Consider the following 22,699-nt stretch of genomic DNA (forward strand, 5'->3'; position numbering starts at 1 on the left):
GAAAGATCATTTCACCTTTAGCAATTAATAATATTCAGAATATCTGACTAGCAAGAAACATTTAAGAAGTTGGGGATTTGTTAAATTTTCAAACGAGTAGATATGCTCTTCCCTTATTAAATACTTAATTACACTTTCTTTATATGCTTTAAAATTGTTTTAATTGCTTCTGTTTAAGGGCTAACTGTTATTTTTTGTTGTTATATTAATTTAAATAAATAATGTAGGACAAAATATTGCAACAGTTAAATATAACATTTACTACATTAATATCAGCTTCTCTTTTTCCATCCTTTCCTTATCTAGCCATCTAATCTTCTATGTCAATCTGTGCCTTTAATTTTAGTTTTCTTTTCAGGTTTCACTAAGCTAACTATAATTATGTGCATGGATTTAGAGATTTAAGTCTATAAGTTGGAAAAACTAGGCTTTTCCCTGTTAGAGTATGCTCAGTTCTATGTGCAAGAACTGGAATTCCCAAGATTTGGATATATACATAAATGTTACACCAAGCAATGGAATTTTCTGACAAACTAATGTAGAAATCGTATAGGATTATATGGCTACTTCTAGAGTGCCTGGTACAATTTGTCCTTACCATTGTAAAATGTCAACAAAGCAGCTTTGCGTTGTTATTATTATATCTTTATAGCAAAGAAGAGTAATTGAATGAGATATTTGGGAAATACACAGATGTATATCCATGTGTGTATGTATTTCAAAAAACAACATGCATTTATAATAACTTTATTTGTAAAGAAGATATGTATTCAAAGACCTCCTGTGGAAGATGGCAGGACATTATACATTAAGTTCTAGGTTATGCTTTTCAATGTGATTTTTAAAACTGTAACTTAATGGTGACATCCTTAAAATGAAATATAAGCCATAATTTTATTCAATAATAAACATTCTTTAATCTGTAAAAATGAAGATTCACTTTTATTTATCAATACTAAAGCAAATCAAAGGAAATCAGTTTAATAATTCTTTTTTACCTTTGTGATAGTAAACAGGTAGACTCTTCCTTCCTCTTTCTTTAGGTCATTCATGTACATTGGCGCACCTACCAAGAGCACATCTGTAATGGTGTCCTTATTCACATCGACTGCACACAGCACACTACCAAAATAGGAGCCAATCTGGAGGAATAAAGCATATCAACACCAGGATTCTTCTACTCTTAGTATTACACTAAACTTATTTACTCATTCAACAAGCAAAAATTGAGCATCTGTTGCCTGTAAGGTGCTAGGAACATAAAGATAGATAACATCACCCCTTCTCTCTGTTTGTGTCACAATCTAACACTTGCTTCTTAGCACTTAGGGTGCACAAAAATCACCAAAAAAGCACCTGTAAAATACAGATTCCCAAGAGCCATTTCCAGAGATTCTGATGCAATGTCTATTGGGCAATCAAGAAAACAGTATTTTAAGTAAGCACTCCAGGTATTTCTGATGCTGGTGGGTAAAAGACCACACTTAAGGGACACTTAGAAGCTTTATGAGATGTTGTAGACAAAGGCTGGCAGGGAAGAGGGAGGTTGAACAAATAACAGGACTTCTGTGATAAAACATAATAGAAAGTGAAAGTGTTAGTCACTCAGTCATGTCCAACCCCATGGACTGTAGCCCATCAGACTCCCCTGTCCATGGGATTCTCCAGGCAAAAATACTGGAGTGGGTTGCCATCCCCTTCTCCAGGGGATTTTCCTGACCCAAAGATAGAACCCAGGTCTCCCATATTGCAGGAGGATTCTTTACTGTCTGAGCCACCAGGAAAGACCATAAACTTTAAAATACTAAAGAGGAGGAAATTGTATGACCACAGTGGATTTGTGGTCAAGGAAGTCAAAGACTCAGATCTTCTTCCTCCAGGAAAACCCATATAGACAGTGAATCATATTTAATCCCAGAGAAGGGAAATCTGTAGATAATCAGTTTCTCTGATTTAAGGAAGAAAATTTTCTGTTGGTCGTTGGAGTACAGTGATGTGCATTTCAAATATGTGCTAAGCTCAGGAGTCAAAACTACTTAGCAAGAAAATAGGACTCTATAGGCTGACTTTTGTTCTCAAGGACCATGACTGGGAGGCGTCACTGGTCCTCACTACCAAACTGCCACACATCAGAAAAAAGTGACAGAGAGCTGCTTTACTTTTAGAAATGTCCAACTTTTTGACATTTAGAAGTGTCAGAGCCACGGACACCTTTACAGGCCCCGATGTCGTAGCTCAGTCTAATGCGATACTGCTCTCTCTGTCTACTTGTTCCTTCTCCAGATCCTCGGTTCCCGTTGGAGCTTGCCTACAAAGCAGTGGTTAGGTGTCTGTCATCATTGGGCTTTAATGACAACTCAACCCCATGAAAGCTATGTAGCCTTAGGTAGTTAAACTCTCAGCAGCTAGTCAACAGGGGATGGTAGATCTCAGTATTGTTGTGAATACTTGAGGAATATTCAAGTAAACACAAACCACAGAGGCAGCTACAGGGTGGGCACTCAATAAATGTTAGTTTCCATTTCTACTAACTCCTCCCTTCCCACAAGTCCCGGTTGTCCATGAAATTAATTTCACCTGCTTAAACAATGAAATTTACCTGGTCACCTCTGTGAGATTGAATAACTGTGACATTGCCATTCTCATTAACACTGTATAGCACTATCTGGCCAGTATAATTTGCTCGAGGAGCACCAGCAACAAAGTGGACACTGTTCCCAGTAGAAATTGAAGCCACAGAGTAACCTAGGAGAGAAGGGGTTACAGAGTAGGTACTGTTGAATATCTTGGCCAGATAAGCTTGTGAAGCTAGCAGAGATGATCAGAGGTCCATTTTGTTAGAGTGACACACGGCTGCTCATGCTCCTGAGTATAACATGAAGGTCACATCCTCCTCCTTTTTCTAAGATGAACTGCTTGTGCGCTTTGGCCGGAAACTCTGCCCTGTGGAGGTGGAACATGTCCCCATAAAGCTGACCCTAGATTCTGCATTGTCCTCACCAGCTCCTTGTGAATCTGACACTCAACAAATATTTGAGAATGAATAACTAAATGAATTTAAAAGGTGGAAATCTGCACAGTGGGAAGAACATAGGCTTTGGTGTCAGTCTCCGGTTCAAAGTTTGGACTTGCCACCTGTTAAGTTTTTTATCTTTGAGCAAGTAATTAACCTCTTCGGAAAGATAAAATGAGGATAGTAGTACTCCCTTCAAAGGATAGTTGGAAGTATTTAAATATTATGTAGATAGAATAGCCAACTCAGGGACTGCCCCATAGTAGGTGCTCAAAATTGGTGACTACCTATTACATGAACAAAAACATTGGTAAGACTACCACTTATGGTTTTGACTTTTACATACTATTTCTATTTTGGAGAAACAGTCATGCCCCAGGATTAACAACTGCTGGAACAACCAGAAGAGATTAACAAGTCTAACATGCAGTGTTTCATTAAGTAGTTATGGGCTAAGACCTGACTGGCAAAGAGGCAGCTGAAATATGTGTAATTAGATGACAGCTCAAGTGCTTTGCTGAACTGATCCTGAAATTCAACAAGAGACTAGTTTAAAGGAAGCAACTTAAATGTGCTGAGCCAAGTGCTGGTAGGTCTTACCTAAATATGAACTGTGATTTCTGTCTTGCAGAATTTGTTCAAACGCTTGTTTAGAAAAGATCAGATGTCCATGAAGTGTCTTCTGGACCACAGTCCCACTCCAGTCGTAAGCTCCTACTGCACCCAGCATCAGAATATTCTACAATAATTGAAAAATGAGAAGCCTTAAAGCACCTGTAAGGCATAAGAGTGTCGGGTGGACAAAACATCAAAACAAATGGTCTAAATTTAAAGAAGAAGAAAAAAAAAAACTAAGCATGATGAAGCAAAATATACATGAATTGCTTAGAAAAGAGAGACAACAGGTCAAAAATGGAATCACCTGTGCCAAGTCTACATCATCAAACCCAGACCATACCTAACCTAACTGCAACTTCAACCTCTCCCAGGAAGGTCGTCTTAAATGTCACTTTGGAATTCCCTGGTCAGCACTAGTGAGGTAATCACCTGAGAGGCCCCTTCTGTCCCCTATGTGCAGGTGACTGTGCCTGAAACAGTCTGACCATTTCCCCTCCTGCCCATAAAAGCCTTCCATTTTCTACAGCCCCTTAGAGCATCTTTCTGTTTGCTTAATGAAATGCTGCCCAATTCATGAATCATGGTGGTGGTTTAGTCGCTAAGTCATGTACGTCTCTTACAACCCCATGGACTGTAGACTGCCAGGCTCCTTTGTCCATGGGATCTTCCAGGCAAGAATACTGGAGTGGGTTGCCATTTCCTTCTCCAGGGGATCTTCCCGACCCAGGGATCAAACCTAGGTCTCCAGCATTGCAGGCAGATTCTTTACCAACTGAGTTATGAGAGAATCCCATGAATCATTGAATAAAGCCAATTAGATCTTCAGATTCACTCAGCTGAATTTTGGTTTTTTAACAGATTGTATGTTGATATATCTCCAAATTGTTTTGATACATTTTGTGCTGGAAAAGAAGCCTTCCCATGGGCTATATTACTTTGGGCTTTGTTTAGTACAACACATTTTAAAGATAAATCTGTACTACAGTACAGGAGGGGCACATAGCCATCTTCCAATTTCCATGCAAAGGCGCACATCTGCAAATGCTGAACAGTTGTAAGCCTTTAGAAAGGCGTCAAGAAGGGAGCCTCTGGCCTAACGTGTTCCTAAGAAGAGCTCTGGGCTATGAGACACGCCCAAGAAACAGGAAGTGCTGCTGCCAGAGGAAGAGAGGTGGGCACTGTTCCCCTAGACCCATGTGGTGGCCCTCTTCTGACCTGATTTATCTTCAACTTCCTTCCTCTTTCTCCTTTTAAACACTTTATTTGTTTTTTGGTGGTGCTGGGTCTTCATTGCAGTGTGTGGTTCTCGCTAGTTGTGGTGCACAGGCTTAGCTGCCCTGTGGCATGTGTGGTCTAAGTTCCTCAACCAGGGATTGAATCCACATCCCCTGCCCTGGAAGGCAAATTCTTAACCACTGGACCACCAGAGAAGTCCCTTCCCTCTTTCTTAACTCCTTCTCAAACGTTCCTCTCTCTCCTATCCCATCTATTTGCGAATGGCACAGCTACAGAAAGCAATTGAAGATATGATATTTCATCTATGGGAAGAAAAACAGCCATTGGTCAGCACCAGTGGGGAGGCCCAAAGAGGACAGGCCACTCAGGATTGGCTCAAAACCCAATCTGAATATTCAAAGCTGTAAGTCATCGCAGGAAGCAGATGGTCAGGATGGGACTTGTTTTTAAATTTTTTAAAAAATTAATTAATCAACTGATTAACTAATTAGTTAATTATTTTATTTATTTTGGCTGTGTTAGGTCGAGTTGTGGCTAGATCTTTGGCTGCTTCACGCAAACTCTCTAGCTGTGGCATTCGGGCTCTCTAGTTGTGGTGGGTGGGCTTAGCTGCTCCAGGACAAGTGAGATATTAGTTCCCTGATCAGGGATTGAACTCATGTCCTCTGCATTGCAAGGAGTATTCTTAACCACTGGACCACCAGGGAAGTCCTTATTTACAAGTTTTTGATCTTAGAAAATAGAGATACAACTTTGGGGTTTTGCTGTTATTGTTTAAAATGTATTTTCTTGAAGTATATTTGACTTACAACATCATATTAATTTCTGCTGTACAGCAAAGTGATCCCATTATATAGACATTATTTTCCATATTCTTCTCCATTATGGTTTTCAAGGTATGATTTTGGAATGAAAAATACAAAGCCATTAAAAAAAAAATAGGGAAATAAATGTGTCCCATTCTGAAGACAAGAGACCATGAAATTATGTGAATGATTGTCATAAATCCTGGACTCTGAAATCTGGGTGCAGGAAGGGGCTTCAGGGACTATACAAAATTTCAGGAAATTGTGTGAAAAATTCTTTGTGTGGGTTCACTGACATTTTTTCTGAGGGAAAGACCCATAACTTTTAGGAGCATCTCTTAACGATTGGTGATCCAGAAAACATTAGCACCTTTTATTCTACAAAAAAACAAACAAAAAAACCTGACCCTGGGCCTTTATTCAGCTAGTCAAATCCTATTCCCTGAGTATTTCCCAGGGTTACCTGTCTCTGCCTCTTTCACTTTTACTATTGTTGCACTCATATCCTGAGTAGGATTAGAATCAGAGACCTGTGAGATGGATGTCTCCGAGAAAGAATGGACTTCCCTGAGCTAAGATGTCCCGTCTCACTCTTTCCCTAACTCCTTACTTTTTCAACTATTTTTCTGTCTCTGCTGTTAAAAAACAGATATTCAAATAACTCAGAATTCAACCATGACAGTAAGAGTTTGTGTTTTAAATAAACTTTTCCAGCAGTTGATTGATATAAAGAAAATTCCTACAGTAATAATACCTTGAGTTAATATATTGCCTGTCCCCTGGAGCACTCAAAGGCTTTCTTGTATATTATCATTTTTTTCCATTAAAAAAATCCCTGTAAAATAGGGTAGGGAAGGCATTATTAACCTCTGGTTTTTAGATGATAAGCCAGCAGCACAAAGAATCTAAACGACCGTGACTAGGAGTGAGAACTGCTGATCACTAGATGGCTGTTTTTCCCATTTCAGGACAAGGCTACTGGGTCCAGAAGTGTCAAGGCAAATGACAGCATGCCTGGAAGTTATCTGATATACACACATTTTGAGGGGAGTATTCCGCGCTGAATCCCACTTGTGACATTTCCATTTGGAAGTTGTCTCCTCCTTGAACTGTACCTGGGAAATAGCAGTTTCAAAAATTATATCACTGTTACCAATTTTAAATCAAAGTTTCAAATACGGGTGCCTACACACATATCCATGGTTCTGATGTCTACTCAAAAGTACAGAGCTGCCAGATTCTGAGAGGGAGGAATCTTTAGGGAAGTGTTCTAACACATGCAGAAACCCACAATGCTTCCCAGGTAGTATCTGAAGTTGGCATTAATCTTGATTGTGCATTAATGTATTTTTTGGTATACTATGAAATTCCTGATATCAAGAAACACTCAACATAGGGGATGAGGTAAGATGAAAACTGACACGATTATCTTTTTTCTTTTTTAAAATGATTGTTACTTGCTAAAGACCTAACTGAATTTTTAGTTTTTAAATATTGGTACTAATAAATGCACATATATCTCAGATATAGTTAGAGGAGCCAGGCAATTGATCTGTGGTGAAGACTGTGTTGACAGATATTTGGATTCGGCTTCAGGAACCAGGATTCAAGATTGAGTAGGAATGTTACCAATTTGGAGGTTGGTCCAAGTTCTGCATATGTGCTTACCTCTGACACTAGCACCCTAAGACTCATTTAGAACTCTTTTTCCATATAGGGCAGCCAAAGTGGTTACATTTCACTAATCTTCACAAAAAGGAAAGTTTGTGGACTGTCACATTAATGTAGAGAAGAATAAAAATGTTTGGATAGATGCTTCTCATGGATAATCAGGAGATAAAGATTTGACTATAAGGATTAATACTTAATCTATCAGGAGATAAAGATTTGACTATAAGGATTAATACTTAATCTATGCATTCCCTTTGATCATAGCAGATGCTCAATAAAATATTCACTCCATTGCTGAGAGTTATTTGGGTTAACCATCAGGAACTAGGATTTGGGTCATGTGGGACTTTTTACCAACTGGGAATTGTTTTCTAGTCCTCCTTATAGCGAGGTCTTAAACATATGATATTTCTACAGTGACTAGACCTCCCCAGCCACAGAAGTAAATTATTATATATCTGGTAAATGTTTCCTCAAAATCTGAACTATTAAAAATCTTCACTGTATTTTTCTAACCTAAAAAGTATACATACTTACTGCAAACAAATTTAAGAATTTCAGTGTAAATTATGGAAGCAGTATAAAAAGGTAAAACTATTTATGATTATAATAGATTGTACTACATTGCTGCTCCCAAAGATTATACAATTTATAATCTTATCAATAGTGTATGAGCTTCTGTGCTTATCCATAATCTCCCTAAGATTAAACATTACTAATCTTTGTTGTCTTTTAGGCACAAAGAAACATTGATGTAATTTAAATTTTAAAATAATTAAAAATTGGGAACATTTTCCTTTGTTTATTGACCATTTGTATGGGGCTTCCCTGGTGGCTTAGATGGTAAAGCATCTGCCTGGAATGCGGGAGACCCAGTTTCGACCCCTGGGTTGGGAAGATCCCCTGGAGAAGGAAATGGCAACCCACTCCAGTACTCTTGCCTGGAAAATTCCATGGACTGAGGAGCCTACCTACTGAGCAGCTTTACTTTACTTACTTTACTTTATAAGCTATGTATTCATCATTCTTTATTTTTCTTATTGATGCTATTTATGAGTTCGCTTTGTATAAGGTATATGTGAAGTGAAAGTTGCTCAGTTGTGTCCGACTCTTTGCGACCCCATGGACTATACAGTCCATGGAATTCTCCAGGCCAGAATACTGGAGTAAGTAGCCTTTCCCTTCTCCAGGGGATCTTCCCAACCAAGGGATCGAACCCAGGTCTCTCCTATTGCAGGCGGATTCTTTACCAGCTGAGCCACAAGGGAAGTCAATTAATTAAAAGAGCATGTGGTAATAAAGAATTTTTTAAGGTTTTTAAAGAACATTTTACTTTTTTATTTTTTAAATTTTTATTGGAGTATAGTTGATTATAATGTTAGTTTCTGCTGTACAGCGAAGTGATTTAATTATATAGATATGTACTCTTTTTTAGATTCTTTTCCCAGATAGGCTATTACAGAGTATTGAGTAGAGTTCCCTGTGCTATACAGTAGGTCTTTATTGTCTATTTTATAGACAGTAGTGTGTATATGTTAGTCCCAATCCCCCAATTTATCCCTTCTGTTCCCCTTATATGCTGGTAACCATAAGTTTGTATCCTTGAAAAAAGTTTTTGAAAGAAAATTCTGAGAAGGAGTTCTTTTACCTTCAATGCTGAAAATTTGTTCTCCTATTGTCCCAGCCTTTTCTAATAGATCTGCTTCATCAGAGACATTGAAAAAGTGTCTTTCTGTTGGAATACTGGCAATTGCTTTAATTTCTTTTATTAGATTTTTAGTATCCAGGGCGTTTCTGTTTAAGTACCCAAGAACCTTGAAAACAGAGGAAGAGAGGAGACGGCCATCAGTGCTGTTCTTCACTTTTCCTGTTAATATTTTCTAGACTATTTTTTTAATACATAGGCCTTTTGGAGAAGTAAAACCAGCAACACTTCCATATCCTGTTGGTTGGCAGGACTCAAAGTCAGTAAGATGCTGAGGTAGAGTAAAAACATTCTTTTATATGAAGCTATGAACAGGCAATTAGAAAGTATAGTCTTAAAGGAATATTTCCCTATGAACTGAAAGACCAGTATAAAGAAAAGCCACTTACTGCTATGCCAAACCTCAGTATATTGTCTTTGTTACATTGATCAATCACAGCTTTCAACTTTGAACCATCATGGGATTCACCATCAGTTACAACCACCATAACTTTTGTGGCACCTGGTCGTCCACCAGCAGCCGTTGAATAAGCGGTATCTCTGTGGCAGATAAAATAAAAACTCACTATTGATGGATAAAGATAATACATGGACCTCTGGTTAGAAAAGTAACTATGAAACTGACTTCTTTGAATATAACCTATTGCGACTTAGAATTGATCTATCAGTTCTGGTGATATTTTAACTATATTATATTTGTAATTTGTAGAAACACATACAAGAATGTAAATCTCACTTGGCATTAAAAATAGCTCCCATGGTTTTCAGAGTGTGTGGGTATGTGTATTCACATCAGGAATCCTTAGAATTATCCTCTGCTAAGAAAATTAAACTTATTAATACTAATCAACAGAGCAAAGATAATTCATTTTTGTCATAAATTTTACTCATTGGATCTGCATTTTTCCAATAACAAATTGCATTTTTAAAAGTAATAAATATATGCAGTAAAAGAAATCTAAAGCATTTTGAAAGCTATAAAACAAAAATTTTACATCAAGCCACTATTTCAAAGGTCACTATTATCAGTTTGTTTCCTTCTAGAAAATGTTGCATATAGAGCATATATGCAAAATTTACTCCTTAAACTTTTATATGGGGACATATTCTATACAGTGGTTTTTCATTTTGATGGAGATCAGCACATATAGAACTCTCCTTTTGGTGTTTAATTGATTTCTAAATTTTCATTTAAAAAATGCTCATTTTATACAATTTTAGAGGTAAGTTTCCATTTACAGTTATTATAAAATATTGACTATATTCTCCTTGTTGTATTACATCCTTGAGCCTGTCTTATACCCAATAATTTGTGCCTCCCACTCCCCCACCTTTATATTGCACCCCCACCACTCCAGTGGTAATCACTAGTTTAGAACTCTCCTTTTTTAATGGCTATGTAATATTTCATTGCTTTGAGGAACCATAGTTTATTTAATCAACTCCCCATTATTATGCATTTAGGCCATTTTTGGTTTTATAAATAATGCTATAATGAATGTCCTTGTGTATATATCTTGGCATACTTTTTCAAATGCATCAGTAGGATAAAATATTGGCACTGAAATTATTTGGACAAAGGATTTACACATTTCAAATTTTGATAAATATAGTACTAAATTGTTCTTCAAACTTCTTCCAATTTATACTGCCATCAGTGTACAAGAATGCAATTTTCCCCATCTCCTTTCTCTAACAATGAGGACAATTAACTTTTAATCTGGGATACTAAATAATATATTATTGTTGTTTTATTATGTACTTTTTAACTATGAAGAATGATGAGTATTTTTATGTTTATTAGCCATTTATATTTCTTTTATCATGAACTCTCGATTTTTCTTTACATTTGCTCGTTTTTGTTTTTCATCATTTTCCAGATCAGTAAAATTTGTTTATAAAGAAAATTACCCTTTGTCATATATGTTGTAAATAACTTTTTCAGCTCATTAATCATTTTTAAAATTTTAGTGATATTAATACTGTGCAGAAATTTTATATTTTTGTATAATCAAATCCGTTACTTTTTGTGTCTGTGTCTTTTATATTTGACCTGTCATTTTAAAAGGGCTTTATCTATAAGACTTTTATCTTTCATCAGCCAAGTTTTCTCATAGTCCTTTAGTTGTTTCATTTTCTTAGATTTAAACTGGTCATCAGCCGAAATTTGTTTCAATTCAACAAGCAGGGATTCAGCTTTTGGTTAGCCAGGTGTCCAATAATTTTTTTCCTGTCTATTGGATTGTCTTGTTGCACATTCTTTCTGGTGTCATCATATAGGTTTACCACCACCACTTACATGATGAGAATTTAAGGTCTATATTTGCTTCCATTCATCCCTCCCATCTTCAAGTTTGTGTATTCAATGCACTGAATATTTTCACCTGAAAATGTATGGAGTTCTTTAATTCAACTTGTTTAAAACTGAGAATATCAGTTTATTTCCTAAAGCTTTTCTGTATTCTATATAGCAGAATATAGAAATATTCAAAAATAGTTCCTATTTCTATTTCTCAACCAAATTTGAATTCTTATACTCACATCAAGTAATTTCTTAAGTGAATTATACTCTTTATGACATATAGTAGAGCTCATGTCTGATTATAAGTTGGCCGAGAGTAGAAACTATGCCTCGTTTAGTTTTGATGACCTGTGTGTGTGTGTTAAGTTGCTTTGGCCAAGTCCGACTCTTTGCGACCCTATGGAATGTAGCCTGTCTATGGGCTCCTCTGTCCATGGGATTCTCTAAGCAAGAAAACTGGAGTGGGTTGCCATTCCCTTCTCCAGAGGATCTTCCCGACCCAGGGATTGAACCCAAGTCTCTTATTATCTCCTGCATGGGCAGGTAGGTTCTTTACCACTAGCGTCACCTGGGAAGCTTATGATTATCTGCAGGGCTTGGAACAATAAATTGTAACTTTAGGCACCAAATCAAATTAGATCAATAGAAAATGGAAACTTTCACTGAAGGAGTATCAGAATTCTATTTGGTGTTGTAAAGAAACAGATCAAGAAAGAGGAGAAAGAAGAAGAAAAAGAATTAGATGTAATTAAATTCTGGAATGAATGAGTAAAAAGTTAGGTGGTTCTCCTCACAATGGAAAGACTCCTGTTAGCTTGGAAAATAATGGTGAGAGAGGGATGACAAGGAGAAAAACAAAGTTTTGAAAAGATCATAAAAGCCACATGAGTCCCATTTTCTCAGAAAGTGCCTATTCTCCTTAAGAAGGAAGCTTGCCAGGCCCCTAGGCTCTTTCCAGGGAAAAATGCCACACCCACATTCCCTTCTAAAAATAAAGGCTCTTTACTGTTTCTAACTCCTAGGAGGCCATTTTTCTATGTCATCTTAAGTCCTCCCCTCAGCCTGCTTTACTGAACCAAGAAGGGTACTTTGCATAATAGCTGTCGGCCAGCAGCCGATGAGGTAGCTGGACTCCAAAGCACAGCTTAATGGGGACACAAAAAAAATGAGCCAAACCAATCATATCTTCTCTTGTAGGGAATCTACTCTTGAGACATATGGGGAGAGTCAGCAGTTGACAGAAGCAGCAACTAGAACACAGAATGTACTGAAAAAAGAAAGGACAGATATTACAGGAAATTCAGAAATAGAAAGGACAAGATGTGGTGACTGGCCAGATATGTGACCTAAAGAGGAGTAGAAAGAATAAAAAAAAACCATTAAGTTTACAGTCTGAATAACGAAGGGAAAAGGTGGACAATGAATCAAAATGGCAGAGTCACGAGGAGGGGAAGGGAAAAGCACAGGGCCAGTTTAAGATGTACTCAGTTTGACAAGTGAGCCAACACTTCAAATAAGCATCAGCTGGACACCCGTGTGAATTCCGAGAGAGAGGTCAGGGCTGACGACATAGCTGTGGGGTAAGCCAGGCAGGGCTGATGGCTCATGTAACCTGAGAGTAGACACAACACCTAAGAAAAAAAGGGTTGCGAAAGGACTGTTTAGTGAAGAAAAACTAGAAAAGAAGCCAATGAAGAGGCAAACTTGTTGACAAAAGTTAGCAGGTTTTCTGGAAGTGTGTGGTGTCAAGGCATCTGGGGTAGAAATAGCACTGCATGCTCATTATTGTCAAATGATAAGGGAAGCTAAAGAGGATGAGGCTTGAGGCAAAACCACATTTACAGGGTGGCAGAGTCATATGTTTCAAGGATATGAAGGAAGGAACATAGATTCTTCTTTTAAGGGATTATGGCAGTGGAAGGAAGGCACAACCAGATGGCAAAGGGCAAAAAGTAGGTTTAAAGGAAGATGAACTTACTGTTCTCATTTATATTTTTTAAACAATATGAGAATGTTTAGCACCTTTTTGGTAAAGGTATCTGATCAAATCAGAGTGAAGATGAAGGTCAGCAGTGCTAAGAAGATAGAGACACTGAGCTAAGAATTAGGAGTGTTATATAGTTATGAAATTGCCCCAGATAGTAGTTAGCCGAATGAGTCCTTCAATTCAGACTCCTATGTCATTAACACTTAAGATTCTACGGCCCTTCTTAACTTGGTTGAAGTGTCCCACTACCTCAAGTTGTTTGTGGGTCCTAATAAATAGTAATAAACAATTGCAGATTGCTCCATTTCCAACTTAACCCAAGGTCTTTTAATTTCATTTTATTTACTTCATATAAAATATTAAAAATCTTACAAAAGTCACAGAAATCAAAGATTTAAAAATTTTATTCCTTTCTGCCTTCTCAAAGTGTTCAAGTAAAAGAATGTTCAGACTTGTCTATTCTACTAGTTCTGATTTAAGTGTAGGTATTACATATTTGGGTTTCCCACGTGGTGCAGTAGTAAAGAATCTGCCTGCCAGTGCAGGAGATGCAAGAGACGTGGGTTCAATCCCTGGGTTGGGAAGATACCCTGGAGGAGGAAATGGCAACCCACTCCAGTATTCTTGCCTGGAGAATCCCATGGACAGAGGAGCCTAGTAGGCTACAGTCCATGGGGTTGCAAAGAGTTGGACACAACTGAGCAACTGAGTATGCATGTGCCATATATTTTATATTTTTCTTTGTCTTTTCTTACTTATGAGCACTTCTATTTTATCAACATATTGACCTATTAGCATCATAACTTACCGTGCATACTGAATTGCTTTGAAGGTATTTGTAAGGTCTCCACCATATTGGAATGTCTGCGATGTTGCTTTAATCATTTCATCTTTGGATTTAAAAGTATTCAGGTTAAACACAACTCTTGGATTATTGGCATATTGAATTAACCCCATCTTTAAGAGAAAAGAAGTTTATTACAGGTTTGTCATTGTTATAAATCATTCCTATGTAACCAATACAATAAAAATCAGAAGTGCATTTATACACAGGCTGATAGCTTAAGGGAATCATTTCCAACTTTTTTCTTAAGAATAATTATTTTTCTTCCAATAGGATAACTTCCCTGTCAGAGGTCATCAGTGTACAGCAGTGGGACTTATTGACAAGCATGATAATGTGCCATTTATGTGCCATATGGTTCTCAAGAATAATAGCTGCAGCTTTTAAAGCACTGCCATATGGATGAATAGTAGAATAAAGTTCATAACAGGAAGATTTAAATAGACTTTCTAGTTACAAAAGGATATATACATGTTAACCATTACAAGCAATCATAGATGGAACATAACATCTCATCAATTGAGGATAATTATCTAATAAACAAAGAAGTATAGTTGAATACTAAGAAAAGTGACTGCTAATCAATGCAGTCAGCATAAATGTTTTCACTGTGCTGGATTTCCTTCATCACAGACGTTAGAAAGGAAGCTGCTATATGTGTGTTTGGGACAGGACATTTCTGGTCTTCAGGGAGAATGCCACTGGAGAGTCTTATTTGGAAGAACCGAGAGGTAGGACAACTTCTGAACAAGACGTTTGAGCACATACCAGAATCCTTTAGATCAAGGAGGTCAAACACTTTGGTTAATGTCCTTGTACTCAGCACTGAGATCACTCTCTATGCCTAGGATTTGGGGCTTCCAGAATAGGAAGTGGTTATAAGGGAATCAGTGGTAAAAGAGTTGCTGAAAATAGAGGCCAGTGTGTAAGGAAGGTGGATAGGGCAAGACCTGGATTTCTGAGATCAATCAGCTACTTTTGCCAGGAAGGCAGTTAACCAGCCTTCCTGGGAAAACGACCAAAAAAATATGATATTGTTGAACTCCTCTCTTCAAGGTAAGATGTAAGACTTGAGAGAGAGAGGAAAGGATCAAAAATAACTCTAAGAATCTCAAAATCTAAGCTGAGAGGAAGAGAGTGGTGACCCCTGACACAGCCCCACAACTTCTGTGTGAGAGGGAGGAAGGTGCAAGAGAAGATGTGGTAGATTAGGGCTTACAGAAAGGTCACATTTAGGTTCGAAGAAAAGATGCTGAGTAAAATCACCTTTAGAGATGAAGAAGATGCATAGGGGTTGCAAGATAGAAGAGGAAGGTCAGGAATTCCCCATGGAAACTAGTAAACACAGTAAGTCTCATTACAGGGGTAATTCATTTAGAGACAGAAAATAAACAGATATAGATGAAAACTTCTCTTATGAGGGGCTTTAACAGTGATGTTCTCTAGAAACCAGTATGATACTTAGTCTTATTTAACAGAATTTTCAGTGAAAGCCCACAGTGAAATCTTCAAAGTTTTGACAGATATTAATATCCTCTTGGTATTGAAAAGCAATGTGAATGGGGAAAACATGCAATGGTATTTTACAATACTGTACAGAGATACAGAAAGGCAAATTTTAATATAGAGAACCGCAAAGCATTTAGGGAAAAGTGTTCCAATAACTGTTGGGCCCTGGAGCATCAGATGAAACACAGGAACTGGTAACTCTGTGAACTGGTTCCTGTTGATATTGGTTCAATGTTTTCCTACAACCAGGATGACCCAGAAAATGGCAGATCCAACAAGAAAGAAAGAAATAACCCAAAACTTTAAAAATGCTATTCAGTGTTATAAAAGCAGGACCTTTCTGCTCCTTAATTTTGGTTGCCTACCATAGGAAGGCAACCAAAGGACTTCCCTGGTGGCTCAGATGGTAAACCGTCTGCCTACAATGCGGGAGACCCAGGTTTGATCCCTGGGTCGGGAAGATCCCCTGGAGAAGGAAATGGCAACACACTCCAGTATTCTTGCCTGGAAAATGCCATGGATGGAGGAGCCTGGGAGGCTACAGTCCATGGGGTCGCAAAGAGTCGGACGCAACTGAGAGACTTCACTTTCTTTCACCACAGGAAGAAAGAAAACCAAAGACTCTTTAAAACATAAAGTTACACAAAACTACTGAAAGGACTTCTGTAAAAAATGGAAGTTTAGCCTCGACTATGATACTGAAGCGAAAGTCGCTCAGTTATTGTGACCCCATAGACTATACAGTCCATGGAATTCTCTAGGCCAGAATACTGGAGTGGGTAGTCTTTCCTTTCTCCAGGGGATCTTCCCAACCCAGGGACTGAACCCAGGTTTCCCACGTTGCAGGCAGACTCTTTACCAGCTGAGCCACAAGGGAAGCCCAAGAATACTGGAGTGGGTAGCCGATCCCTTCTCCAGAGGAACTTCCCATCCCAGGAATTGAACGGGGGTCTCCTGCATCGCAGGCAGATTCTTTGTCAACTGAGTTACGACAGAAATATGCTGTCTGAACTTATTTATAAAAATCCTAGAATTCAAAGATAATTTTTTCACCAGTAAAACGAGAAAGTTATCATTATTAGTCCAAGTGCGTGTAAAAAACTACATTATGGATTTTTAAATGTATTGATTAGTGCATGAGTTAGTGGAAGAAAAAATCAGCAACGAAAGATAAATTAAGAAGCTATATCACATATCCGATGCCTGTGTCAGAAATAGGAACCCATGCTTAAAGACCAGCATTAGGCAAAGTTACGATAGAATAACTCAACGTGGCACAAATTTCAATTAACTTTCAAGATTACCATGAAATGCCTTTAATATGGGGATTGGACAAATGCAAAGATGAAGACTTCATCTCTAGTAATATTTTCTTAGAAAGAAAGCTGTGGGTTAGGGTCTATATAAAGGATGTCCATACCTGTGTCTTTGTGGGGCCTATATCTAGGCCTTGTACAAATTTTTCCAAAAAGTTCTTTACTGCATCCCAGGGATAAATACTGTTTGATTCATCACATACAACCACAACATCTATGAAGGAAGGGCAGGCTACATAGGAAATGATAAAAGAAACATATTTCCATAGGTAAGACAAAAGTCACATCCACGTGAAAATGAGACAGAGTAAAAGAGAATGGCACTTGCTGATACAATTTCCCCTCTTTTAAAGTAAGGCATTGCTCAGACCCTTGGCACATTCATCACTTACTCTGAACTGCAGGCGCAAAGCTGGTCCGCAACTGAAAATCGGGACTGACATCAGAGCACACCCCAGTTGTGTAATACTGACTTCCGCACTGCTGTGCCCACAGGGGACCACAGGTCTTCAAAAGATGAGAACAATGACAAAACACATTGGAAATGTTAACCTTCCACCTCGCCATTTGTGATGCTCAGGAATCATTTCTCTTCTAAGACACTAGGAATCATCAGCTCTTGAAACTAACAGGTCAACAACGCCTTTGAGGGAAAGTGCACTGGAGCCCACAGAGGGGGAGGAGAGGGTGGCAGATGTGCTGTCCCCGGTGGCACGTGTCTCGGGGACAGGGACACTGGGACTGTCAGTGCAGGGAGGAGCCCATCAGGTCACCCACCAAATGAGAGAAGAGGGGTGCTGTCCTTCCAGAGAACAACCAGGAGAAAAAAGGGGCCAAGTTCATTTTTTGTCTCTCAGCTACCTGGGTCTCATCTGCCTCATCTATAAAATGAGGATGATCAGACCTCCTAACTTAAGGCTGTTGTGAAGACAAAATGAGTCTACGTCTATGAAACACTTAGAACTACAGTACTGGGTAAATAGCAAATGATATGTAATTGTTAGCCAGCCTCATTAGCATTATTGTTCCTTGAACATACGTCTCCTCCTGTCCCTTCCATTTTCACTATTCAGCAGAAACCATAAACCCCATGTCCCCATGGGCCAGGCAGGCAGCTTGGCAGAGAGCTTGGGCCAGGTGTGGACACCGTGGTGAGTGAAGAGCCTACACCTTCCGTGCAGAGCAGACCACTGTGGCTCCTGCTCACTGGTTGCTGTGAAACAGGCCCTGTGTGGCTGAACATCTCAAATTCTCAAGGAGAATCAAAGCAAAAATTTTGTGTGAAAATTTATAATTTAAAAAAAAAAACAACCCTTGCAATACTCTACATGCTAAGCAAACAAAGGAGCTAGCAGGCTCATGAACTGCCAGTTTTTAACTCTGCAGTTATCAAAGCATTTCTTTGAGGACTTCAGAGCTGCCTGTGTCCACTCCCTAGAACCTTCAGTCATCCAAGCTGGCACTTGTCTTCTCATGCACATCATACTCCAGTTATTAATACCACCATTAACCCAGTGCCAAAGCTCTCCCTTTCAGTAGCCCTTGAAAGGCAAGAACTCCTGATTAAATCATGTGGGAAATATCAAGTGTGTGTGTGTTAGTTGCTCAGTCATGTCTGACTCTTTGTGACTCGAAGGACTATAACCCACCAGACTTCTCTGTCCATGGAGTTCTCCAGGTAAGAACACAGGAGTGGGTTGCCATGCCCTTCTCCAGGGGATCTTCCCAACCAAGGGATTGAACCCAGGTCTTCTCCATTGCAGGCAGGAAATATTAGGTTAAATACAAATCATTAGATGTGAAAGGAGAAAAAAATGGGGAAGAGAAGTCCAGTCATGATCTTAAAAAGACCTACAAAGTTTAACCTTATATAAAGCTGTGGAACAACTATTAAAACTTAACTGAAAAGTGTGGACTTGCAAAAAGTGATTGGAAGAATGAAAAGGAACTTATTTGACCCAGTTTAATTGTTGGTAGCTCAAAAGAGAAGCAGCTGTGGTCATATTTCATACTCAATGAGCAAGGCATAGTTTTTCCCTTATAAAACTGGTTCATTTTGCCAATTAGGGGAGAATCACAATTGATGCCTTGGGTATGTTTACCAAGTGAGATACCAATTACTGATTTCCTACATCTGCACCCCCCAAGTTGGTTTAGCTTAATCACCCTGAAAAACACTAACTCATGAAGTATTTGAAAATATTTTTTGGTTTTAAAAGCAATGGAAAACAACATTAAGGAGTTGAAATTAGAATATGCCAATTGTTAATGCCAGAACAACATTCCTACTTTAAGCCCAGAACTTAAGAAGGTTCAAAAAATGTGATGATTGTCAGTCTTTTCCACAGTATTCTTAAGAGTATCTTAAGATTTTGACCTTTTAGGTATGGAAAGGAAACCTTAGCTTTTTTTCTTTTTCCTTTCTTTTTTTCTCTTTCCCTCTTTCCTTCTACTTGCTACATTGACTATTAAATTAACCTCAAATTCTCTTCAACTTCATTTTATATATAAGGTTTATAAAAGGTTTTACACTTACATAAAAATTGAGTTATAGATTAAAAATCTGAAGTTACAGATTAAAATCTTTGAAGCATATTCTGTAGTCCCTATTACCTCAATATATTTTCTTTCTTAATTTATTCAACTTTAAAAAAGGAAACAAGAAAGACAAAACAACCCTATGATAAAGACTTCAGAAGATTATAAACCAGGAAGATTCACTGAAATACTCATATATGCATTGATCTAACATATATCGTAAGCAACACCTAATTCACTAGTGGGTACCAAAGTCTAATATCTCTCAGTAAAAACAGAATCATATTGTTCAATATTGATTATACTTTTAGAGAAATCTATTTATATACCTAGGCTTTTAAGTTAGCATGTCAATGCAACATGTCATAATCAAGCTTTCTAAGATGATTTTTAACAGATATACAACTAGTTTACATCTACATGGGCTGGTAGAAATGTCAAATGAGGTTGGGTTTTTGTTTGCTTTTAAGCTCTTTTTTTCTTTCTTCTATCTTTTGGTGTGTGATGATTTTCTTTTTTTTTCTTTTTTTTTTTTTAACATAGTCGTGTCTTTTAAACAATTTTCTATATTATTTTGTCTGTTGATTCCAAGGTCAGAAATTCTCTCAGAAAACTTCCATTTTCTTCTAGTTTTTCTATCTTAACTCTTTAGTTCACTTGGAAGTATATTTGGATATGCAAGATATTCACCAATTAATTGTCCCCAGACCACTTGTTAAATAAAGCATTCTCTTTTACTGATTTGTGGTGGTCTTTACACAGTATTCTATAAACTAAATGAGAGTAAATGCTAACATGAAATGAGTCCAGATCATTGCTTTAAATAATATCAGAGTAGTCAATGATTATCAGAAATGATTAAAAACAAAAGTACTTTGTAGCTTTGAAACCTACTTTTTGAACTAGCTGTACCTATCCAGAATGTTCCTACAGGAAGGGGAAATGAGAACTAGAATTCTGTTGTCATCAACAAATACAAAACGCATTTTTCAAGGGCAAAGAATCGCTGTTCCTTCTGCCCCCTTTCCTCAAAACATTCTGTAGCAACATTTTCGCTAAATATCTTAAGATGCTTCCATATCAACACATTGTTCTTTCATGTTGGCTCTCCTCTAGCATGACTTATCCAAAATTCAAGTTCGAACGTTTAAATGTCAAGATTTGGTTTGCTAAGAGGGATGGTCAGAAGACACTGACTTCATACTTGAGAGGAAAGAGGATTTGAAAAGTAAACACTCACAAGAAATCCTCCTGTTCCCACGTTCCTTGTCAGTGTCAAGCCAAGGCTCATGTTGGTTTTCATCTCAGTAACATTGGAAATGCTCGTGGAAGCTTTCAAAGGGGAGAAGATTTTTAAAAGTGGTTAAATTATCATTTATTTAAAGACTTTTTCTTCAATGTACACTCAGGTTTATATATAGCACTGAGTTTAGTGCTCATGGTGTGTAATCAAGTGTATGGAAATGAGATGTTACATTGATCTGGCTGCTTACTTAAATTAGTGAGGCTGCAGAATGTGATCCTCGAGGGTGGGGTCTGCAAAGGTCATGATGACTCCATCTAACGCTTTTTCTGGATCAGAAAAAACCATTCTTAAAGTGTTATCAAAGAATGCCATATGGTAGACTCTGGCCCAAAGCAACAGTAAGTGAACTTTAGAAGGCCATCATGACACTAGCATGTAGAATAATAGATAAATCTCTCCAACCTTCTCTCTCCCATTCAGCTAAGGCATCATTTGCTGTATCCATCCTTGACCTACTGAACATTGAAATTCTTTTCAATAATATTATTTTTTTCATTATCCTCTAATCTCTGCCAAGGTGTATATGTGTGTGTATATAAACATACATGCACAGACACACACCTGTACAGCTATACATATTAGTTTTTTATTATCCTCTAATCTCTGCCAGGGTATGTGTGTGTATATATATAGACAAACACATATATATGTACATAAAATTACACTATTTCTGTAAATGTGGATATACATCATTTATCTTAAGTTGTGTGTGCTCAGTCACTTAGTTGTGTCCGACTCTTTGTGACCCCATGGACAGTAGCCTGCCAGGCTACTCTGATGGTGAAATTCCAGGCAAGAATACTGGAGTGGGTTGCCATCTCCTACTCCAGGGAATCTTCCCCATTCAGGGATTGAACATTCTTCACCACTGCACCACCTGGGAAGCCCTAATCCTAAGTTATCTACTCATTTATATACATATGCATGAAGTTTCTAAAAATAAATAAATATATATATATTTACGGGTGAGAGCTCAAAAGTTTTATTATACAGTTTATCCCCTATTTCCCAGGATGCCCATTTAAAAACTTCATCCTTCTTCTCAAGCCTCCAAACTCAACCCAGATTCCATCACTCTCTAGTGCAAAGAAGATAATCACACCTGAAGGGTAATCTCAACTTCTCTCATCTTTACCTAAAAGTCCTTCTAGAATTCTGACTTGTCTCTTTCCTTTGTGTCTCAGAAAAGGGAGCATGCTTCATAAGACTCATTTTCCCAGGTACCAGAGACATTAATTTCATCCAGTTAACTTCATTCTTGACTGGTTGTCACTCCCTTTTATTGCCTCCTTCCTCTCTCCTTACAACAAATAGGATCAGTCAGTTCAGTTGCTCAGTTGTGTCCAACTCTTTGCAACCCCAAGGACTGCAGCACCCCAGGTTTCCCTGTCCATCACCAACTCCTGAAGCTTACTCAAACTCATGTCCATAGAGTCGGTGATGCCATCCAACCATCTCATTCTCTGTTGTCCCCTTCTCCTCCTGCCTTCAACCTTTCCCAGCATCAGGGTCTTTTCCAATGAGTCCGTTCTTCACATCAGGTGGCCAAAGTACTGGAGTTTCAGCTTCAGCATCAATCCTTCCAATGAATATTCAGGACTGATTTCCTTTAGGATGGACTGGTTTTATCTCCTTGCAGCCCAAGGGACTCTCATGAGTCTTCTACAACACCACAGTTCAAAAGCATCAATTCTTTGGTGCTTAGCTTTCTTTATAGTCCAACTCTCATATCCATACATGACTATTGGAAAAACCATAGCTTTGACTAGATGGACCTTTGCTGGCAAAGGAATGTCTCTGTTTTTTAATATGCTGTCTAGGTTGGTCATCACTTTCCTTCCAAGGAGC

The 22,699-nt window shown here is 38.0% G+C and overlaps 1 protein-coding gene across 1 annotated transcript in view; it reads right to left on the reverse strand.

The window, feature by feature from the left end:
• Positions 1–22,699, reverse strand: part of ITGA2 (integrin subunit alpha 2) — a 106,402-nt gene that overhangs the window by 35,306 nt on the left and 48,397 nt on the right. Inside the window, exons 4-13 of the mRNA XM_061129812.1 lie at positions 20,786–20,877; positions 17,400–17,514; positions 17,112–17,239; positions 14,147–14,295; positions 9,439–9,589; positions 8,993–9,158; positions 6,712–6,788; positions 3,614–3,752; positions 2,600–2,745; positions 999–1,142 (exon numbers count right to left, since the gene is read on the reverse strand). Coding sequence (XP_060985795.1) covers positions 999–1,142; positions 2,600–2,745; positions 3,614–3,752; positions 6,712–6,788; positions 8,993–9,158; positions 9,439–9,589; positions 14,147–14,295; positions 17,112–17,239; positions 17,400–17,514; positions 20,786–20,877 — 1,307 coding nt within the window. The remainder of the gene's footprint in view (positions 1–998; positions 1,143–2,599; positions 2,746–3,613; positions 3,753–6,711; positions 6,789–8,992; positions 9,159–9,438; positions 9,590–14,146; positions 14,296–17,111; positions 17,240–17,399; positions 17,515–20,785; positions 20,878–22,699) is intronic.

Source organism: Dama dama, chromosome 25 (genome assembly GCF_033118175.1).
Source record: "Dama dama isolate Ldn47 chromosome 25, ASM3311817v1, whole genome shotgun sequence".
Lineage (NCBI taxonomy): Eukaryota > Metazoa > Chordata > Mammalia > Artiodactyla > Cervidae > Dama > Dama dama.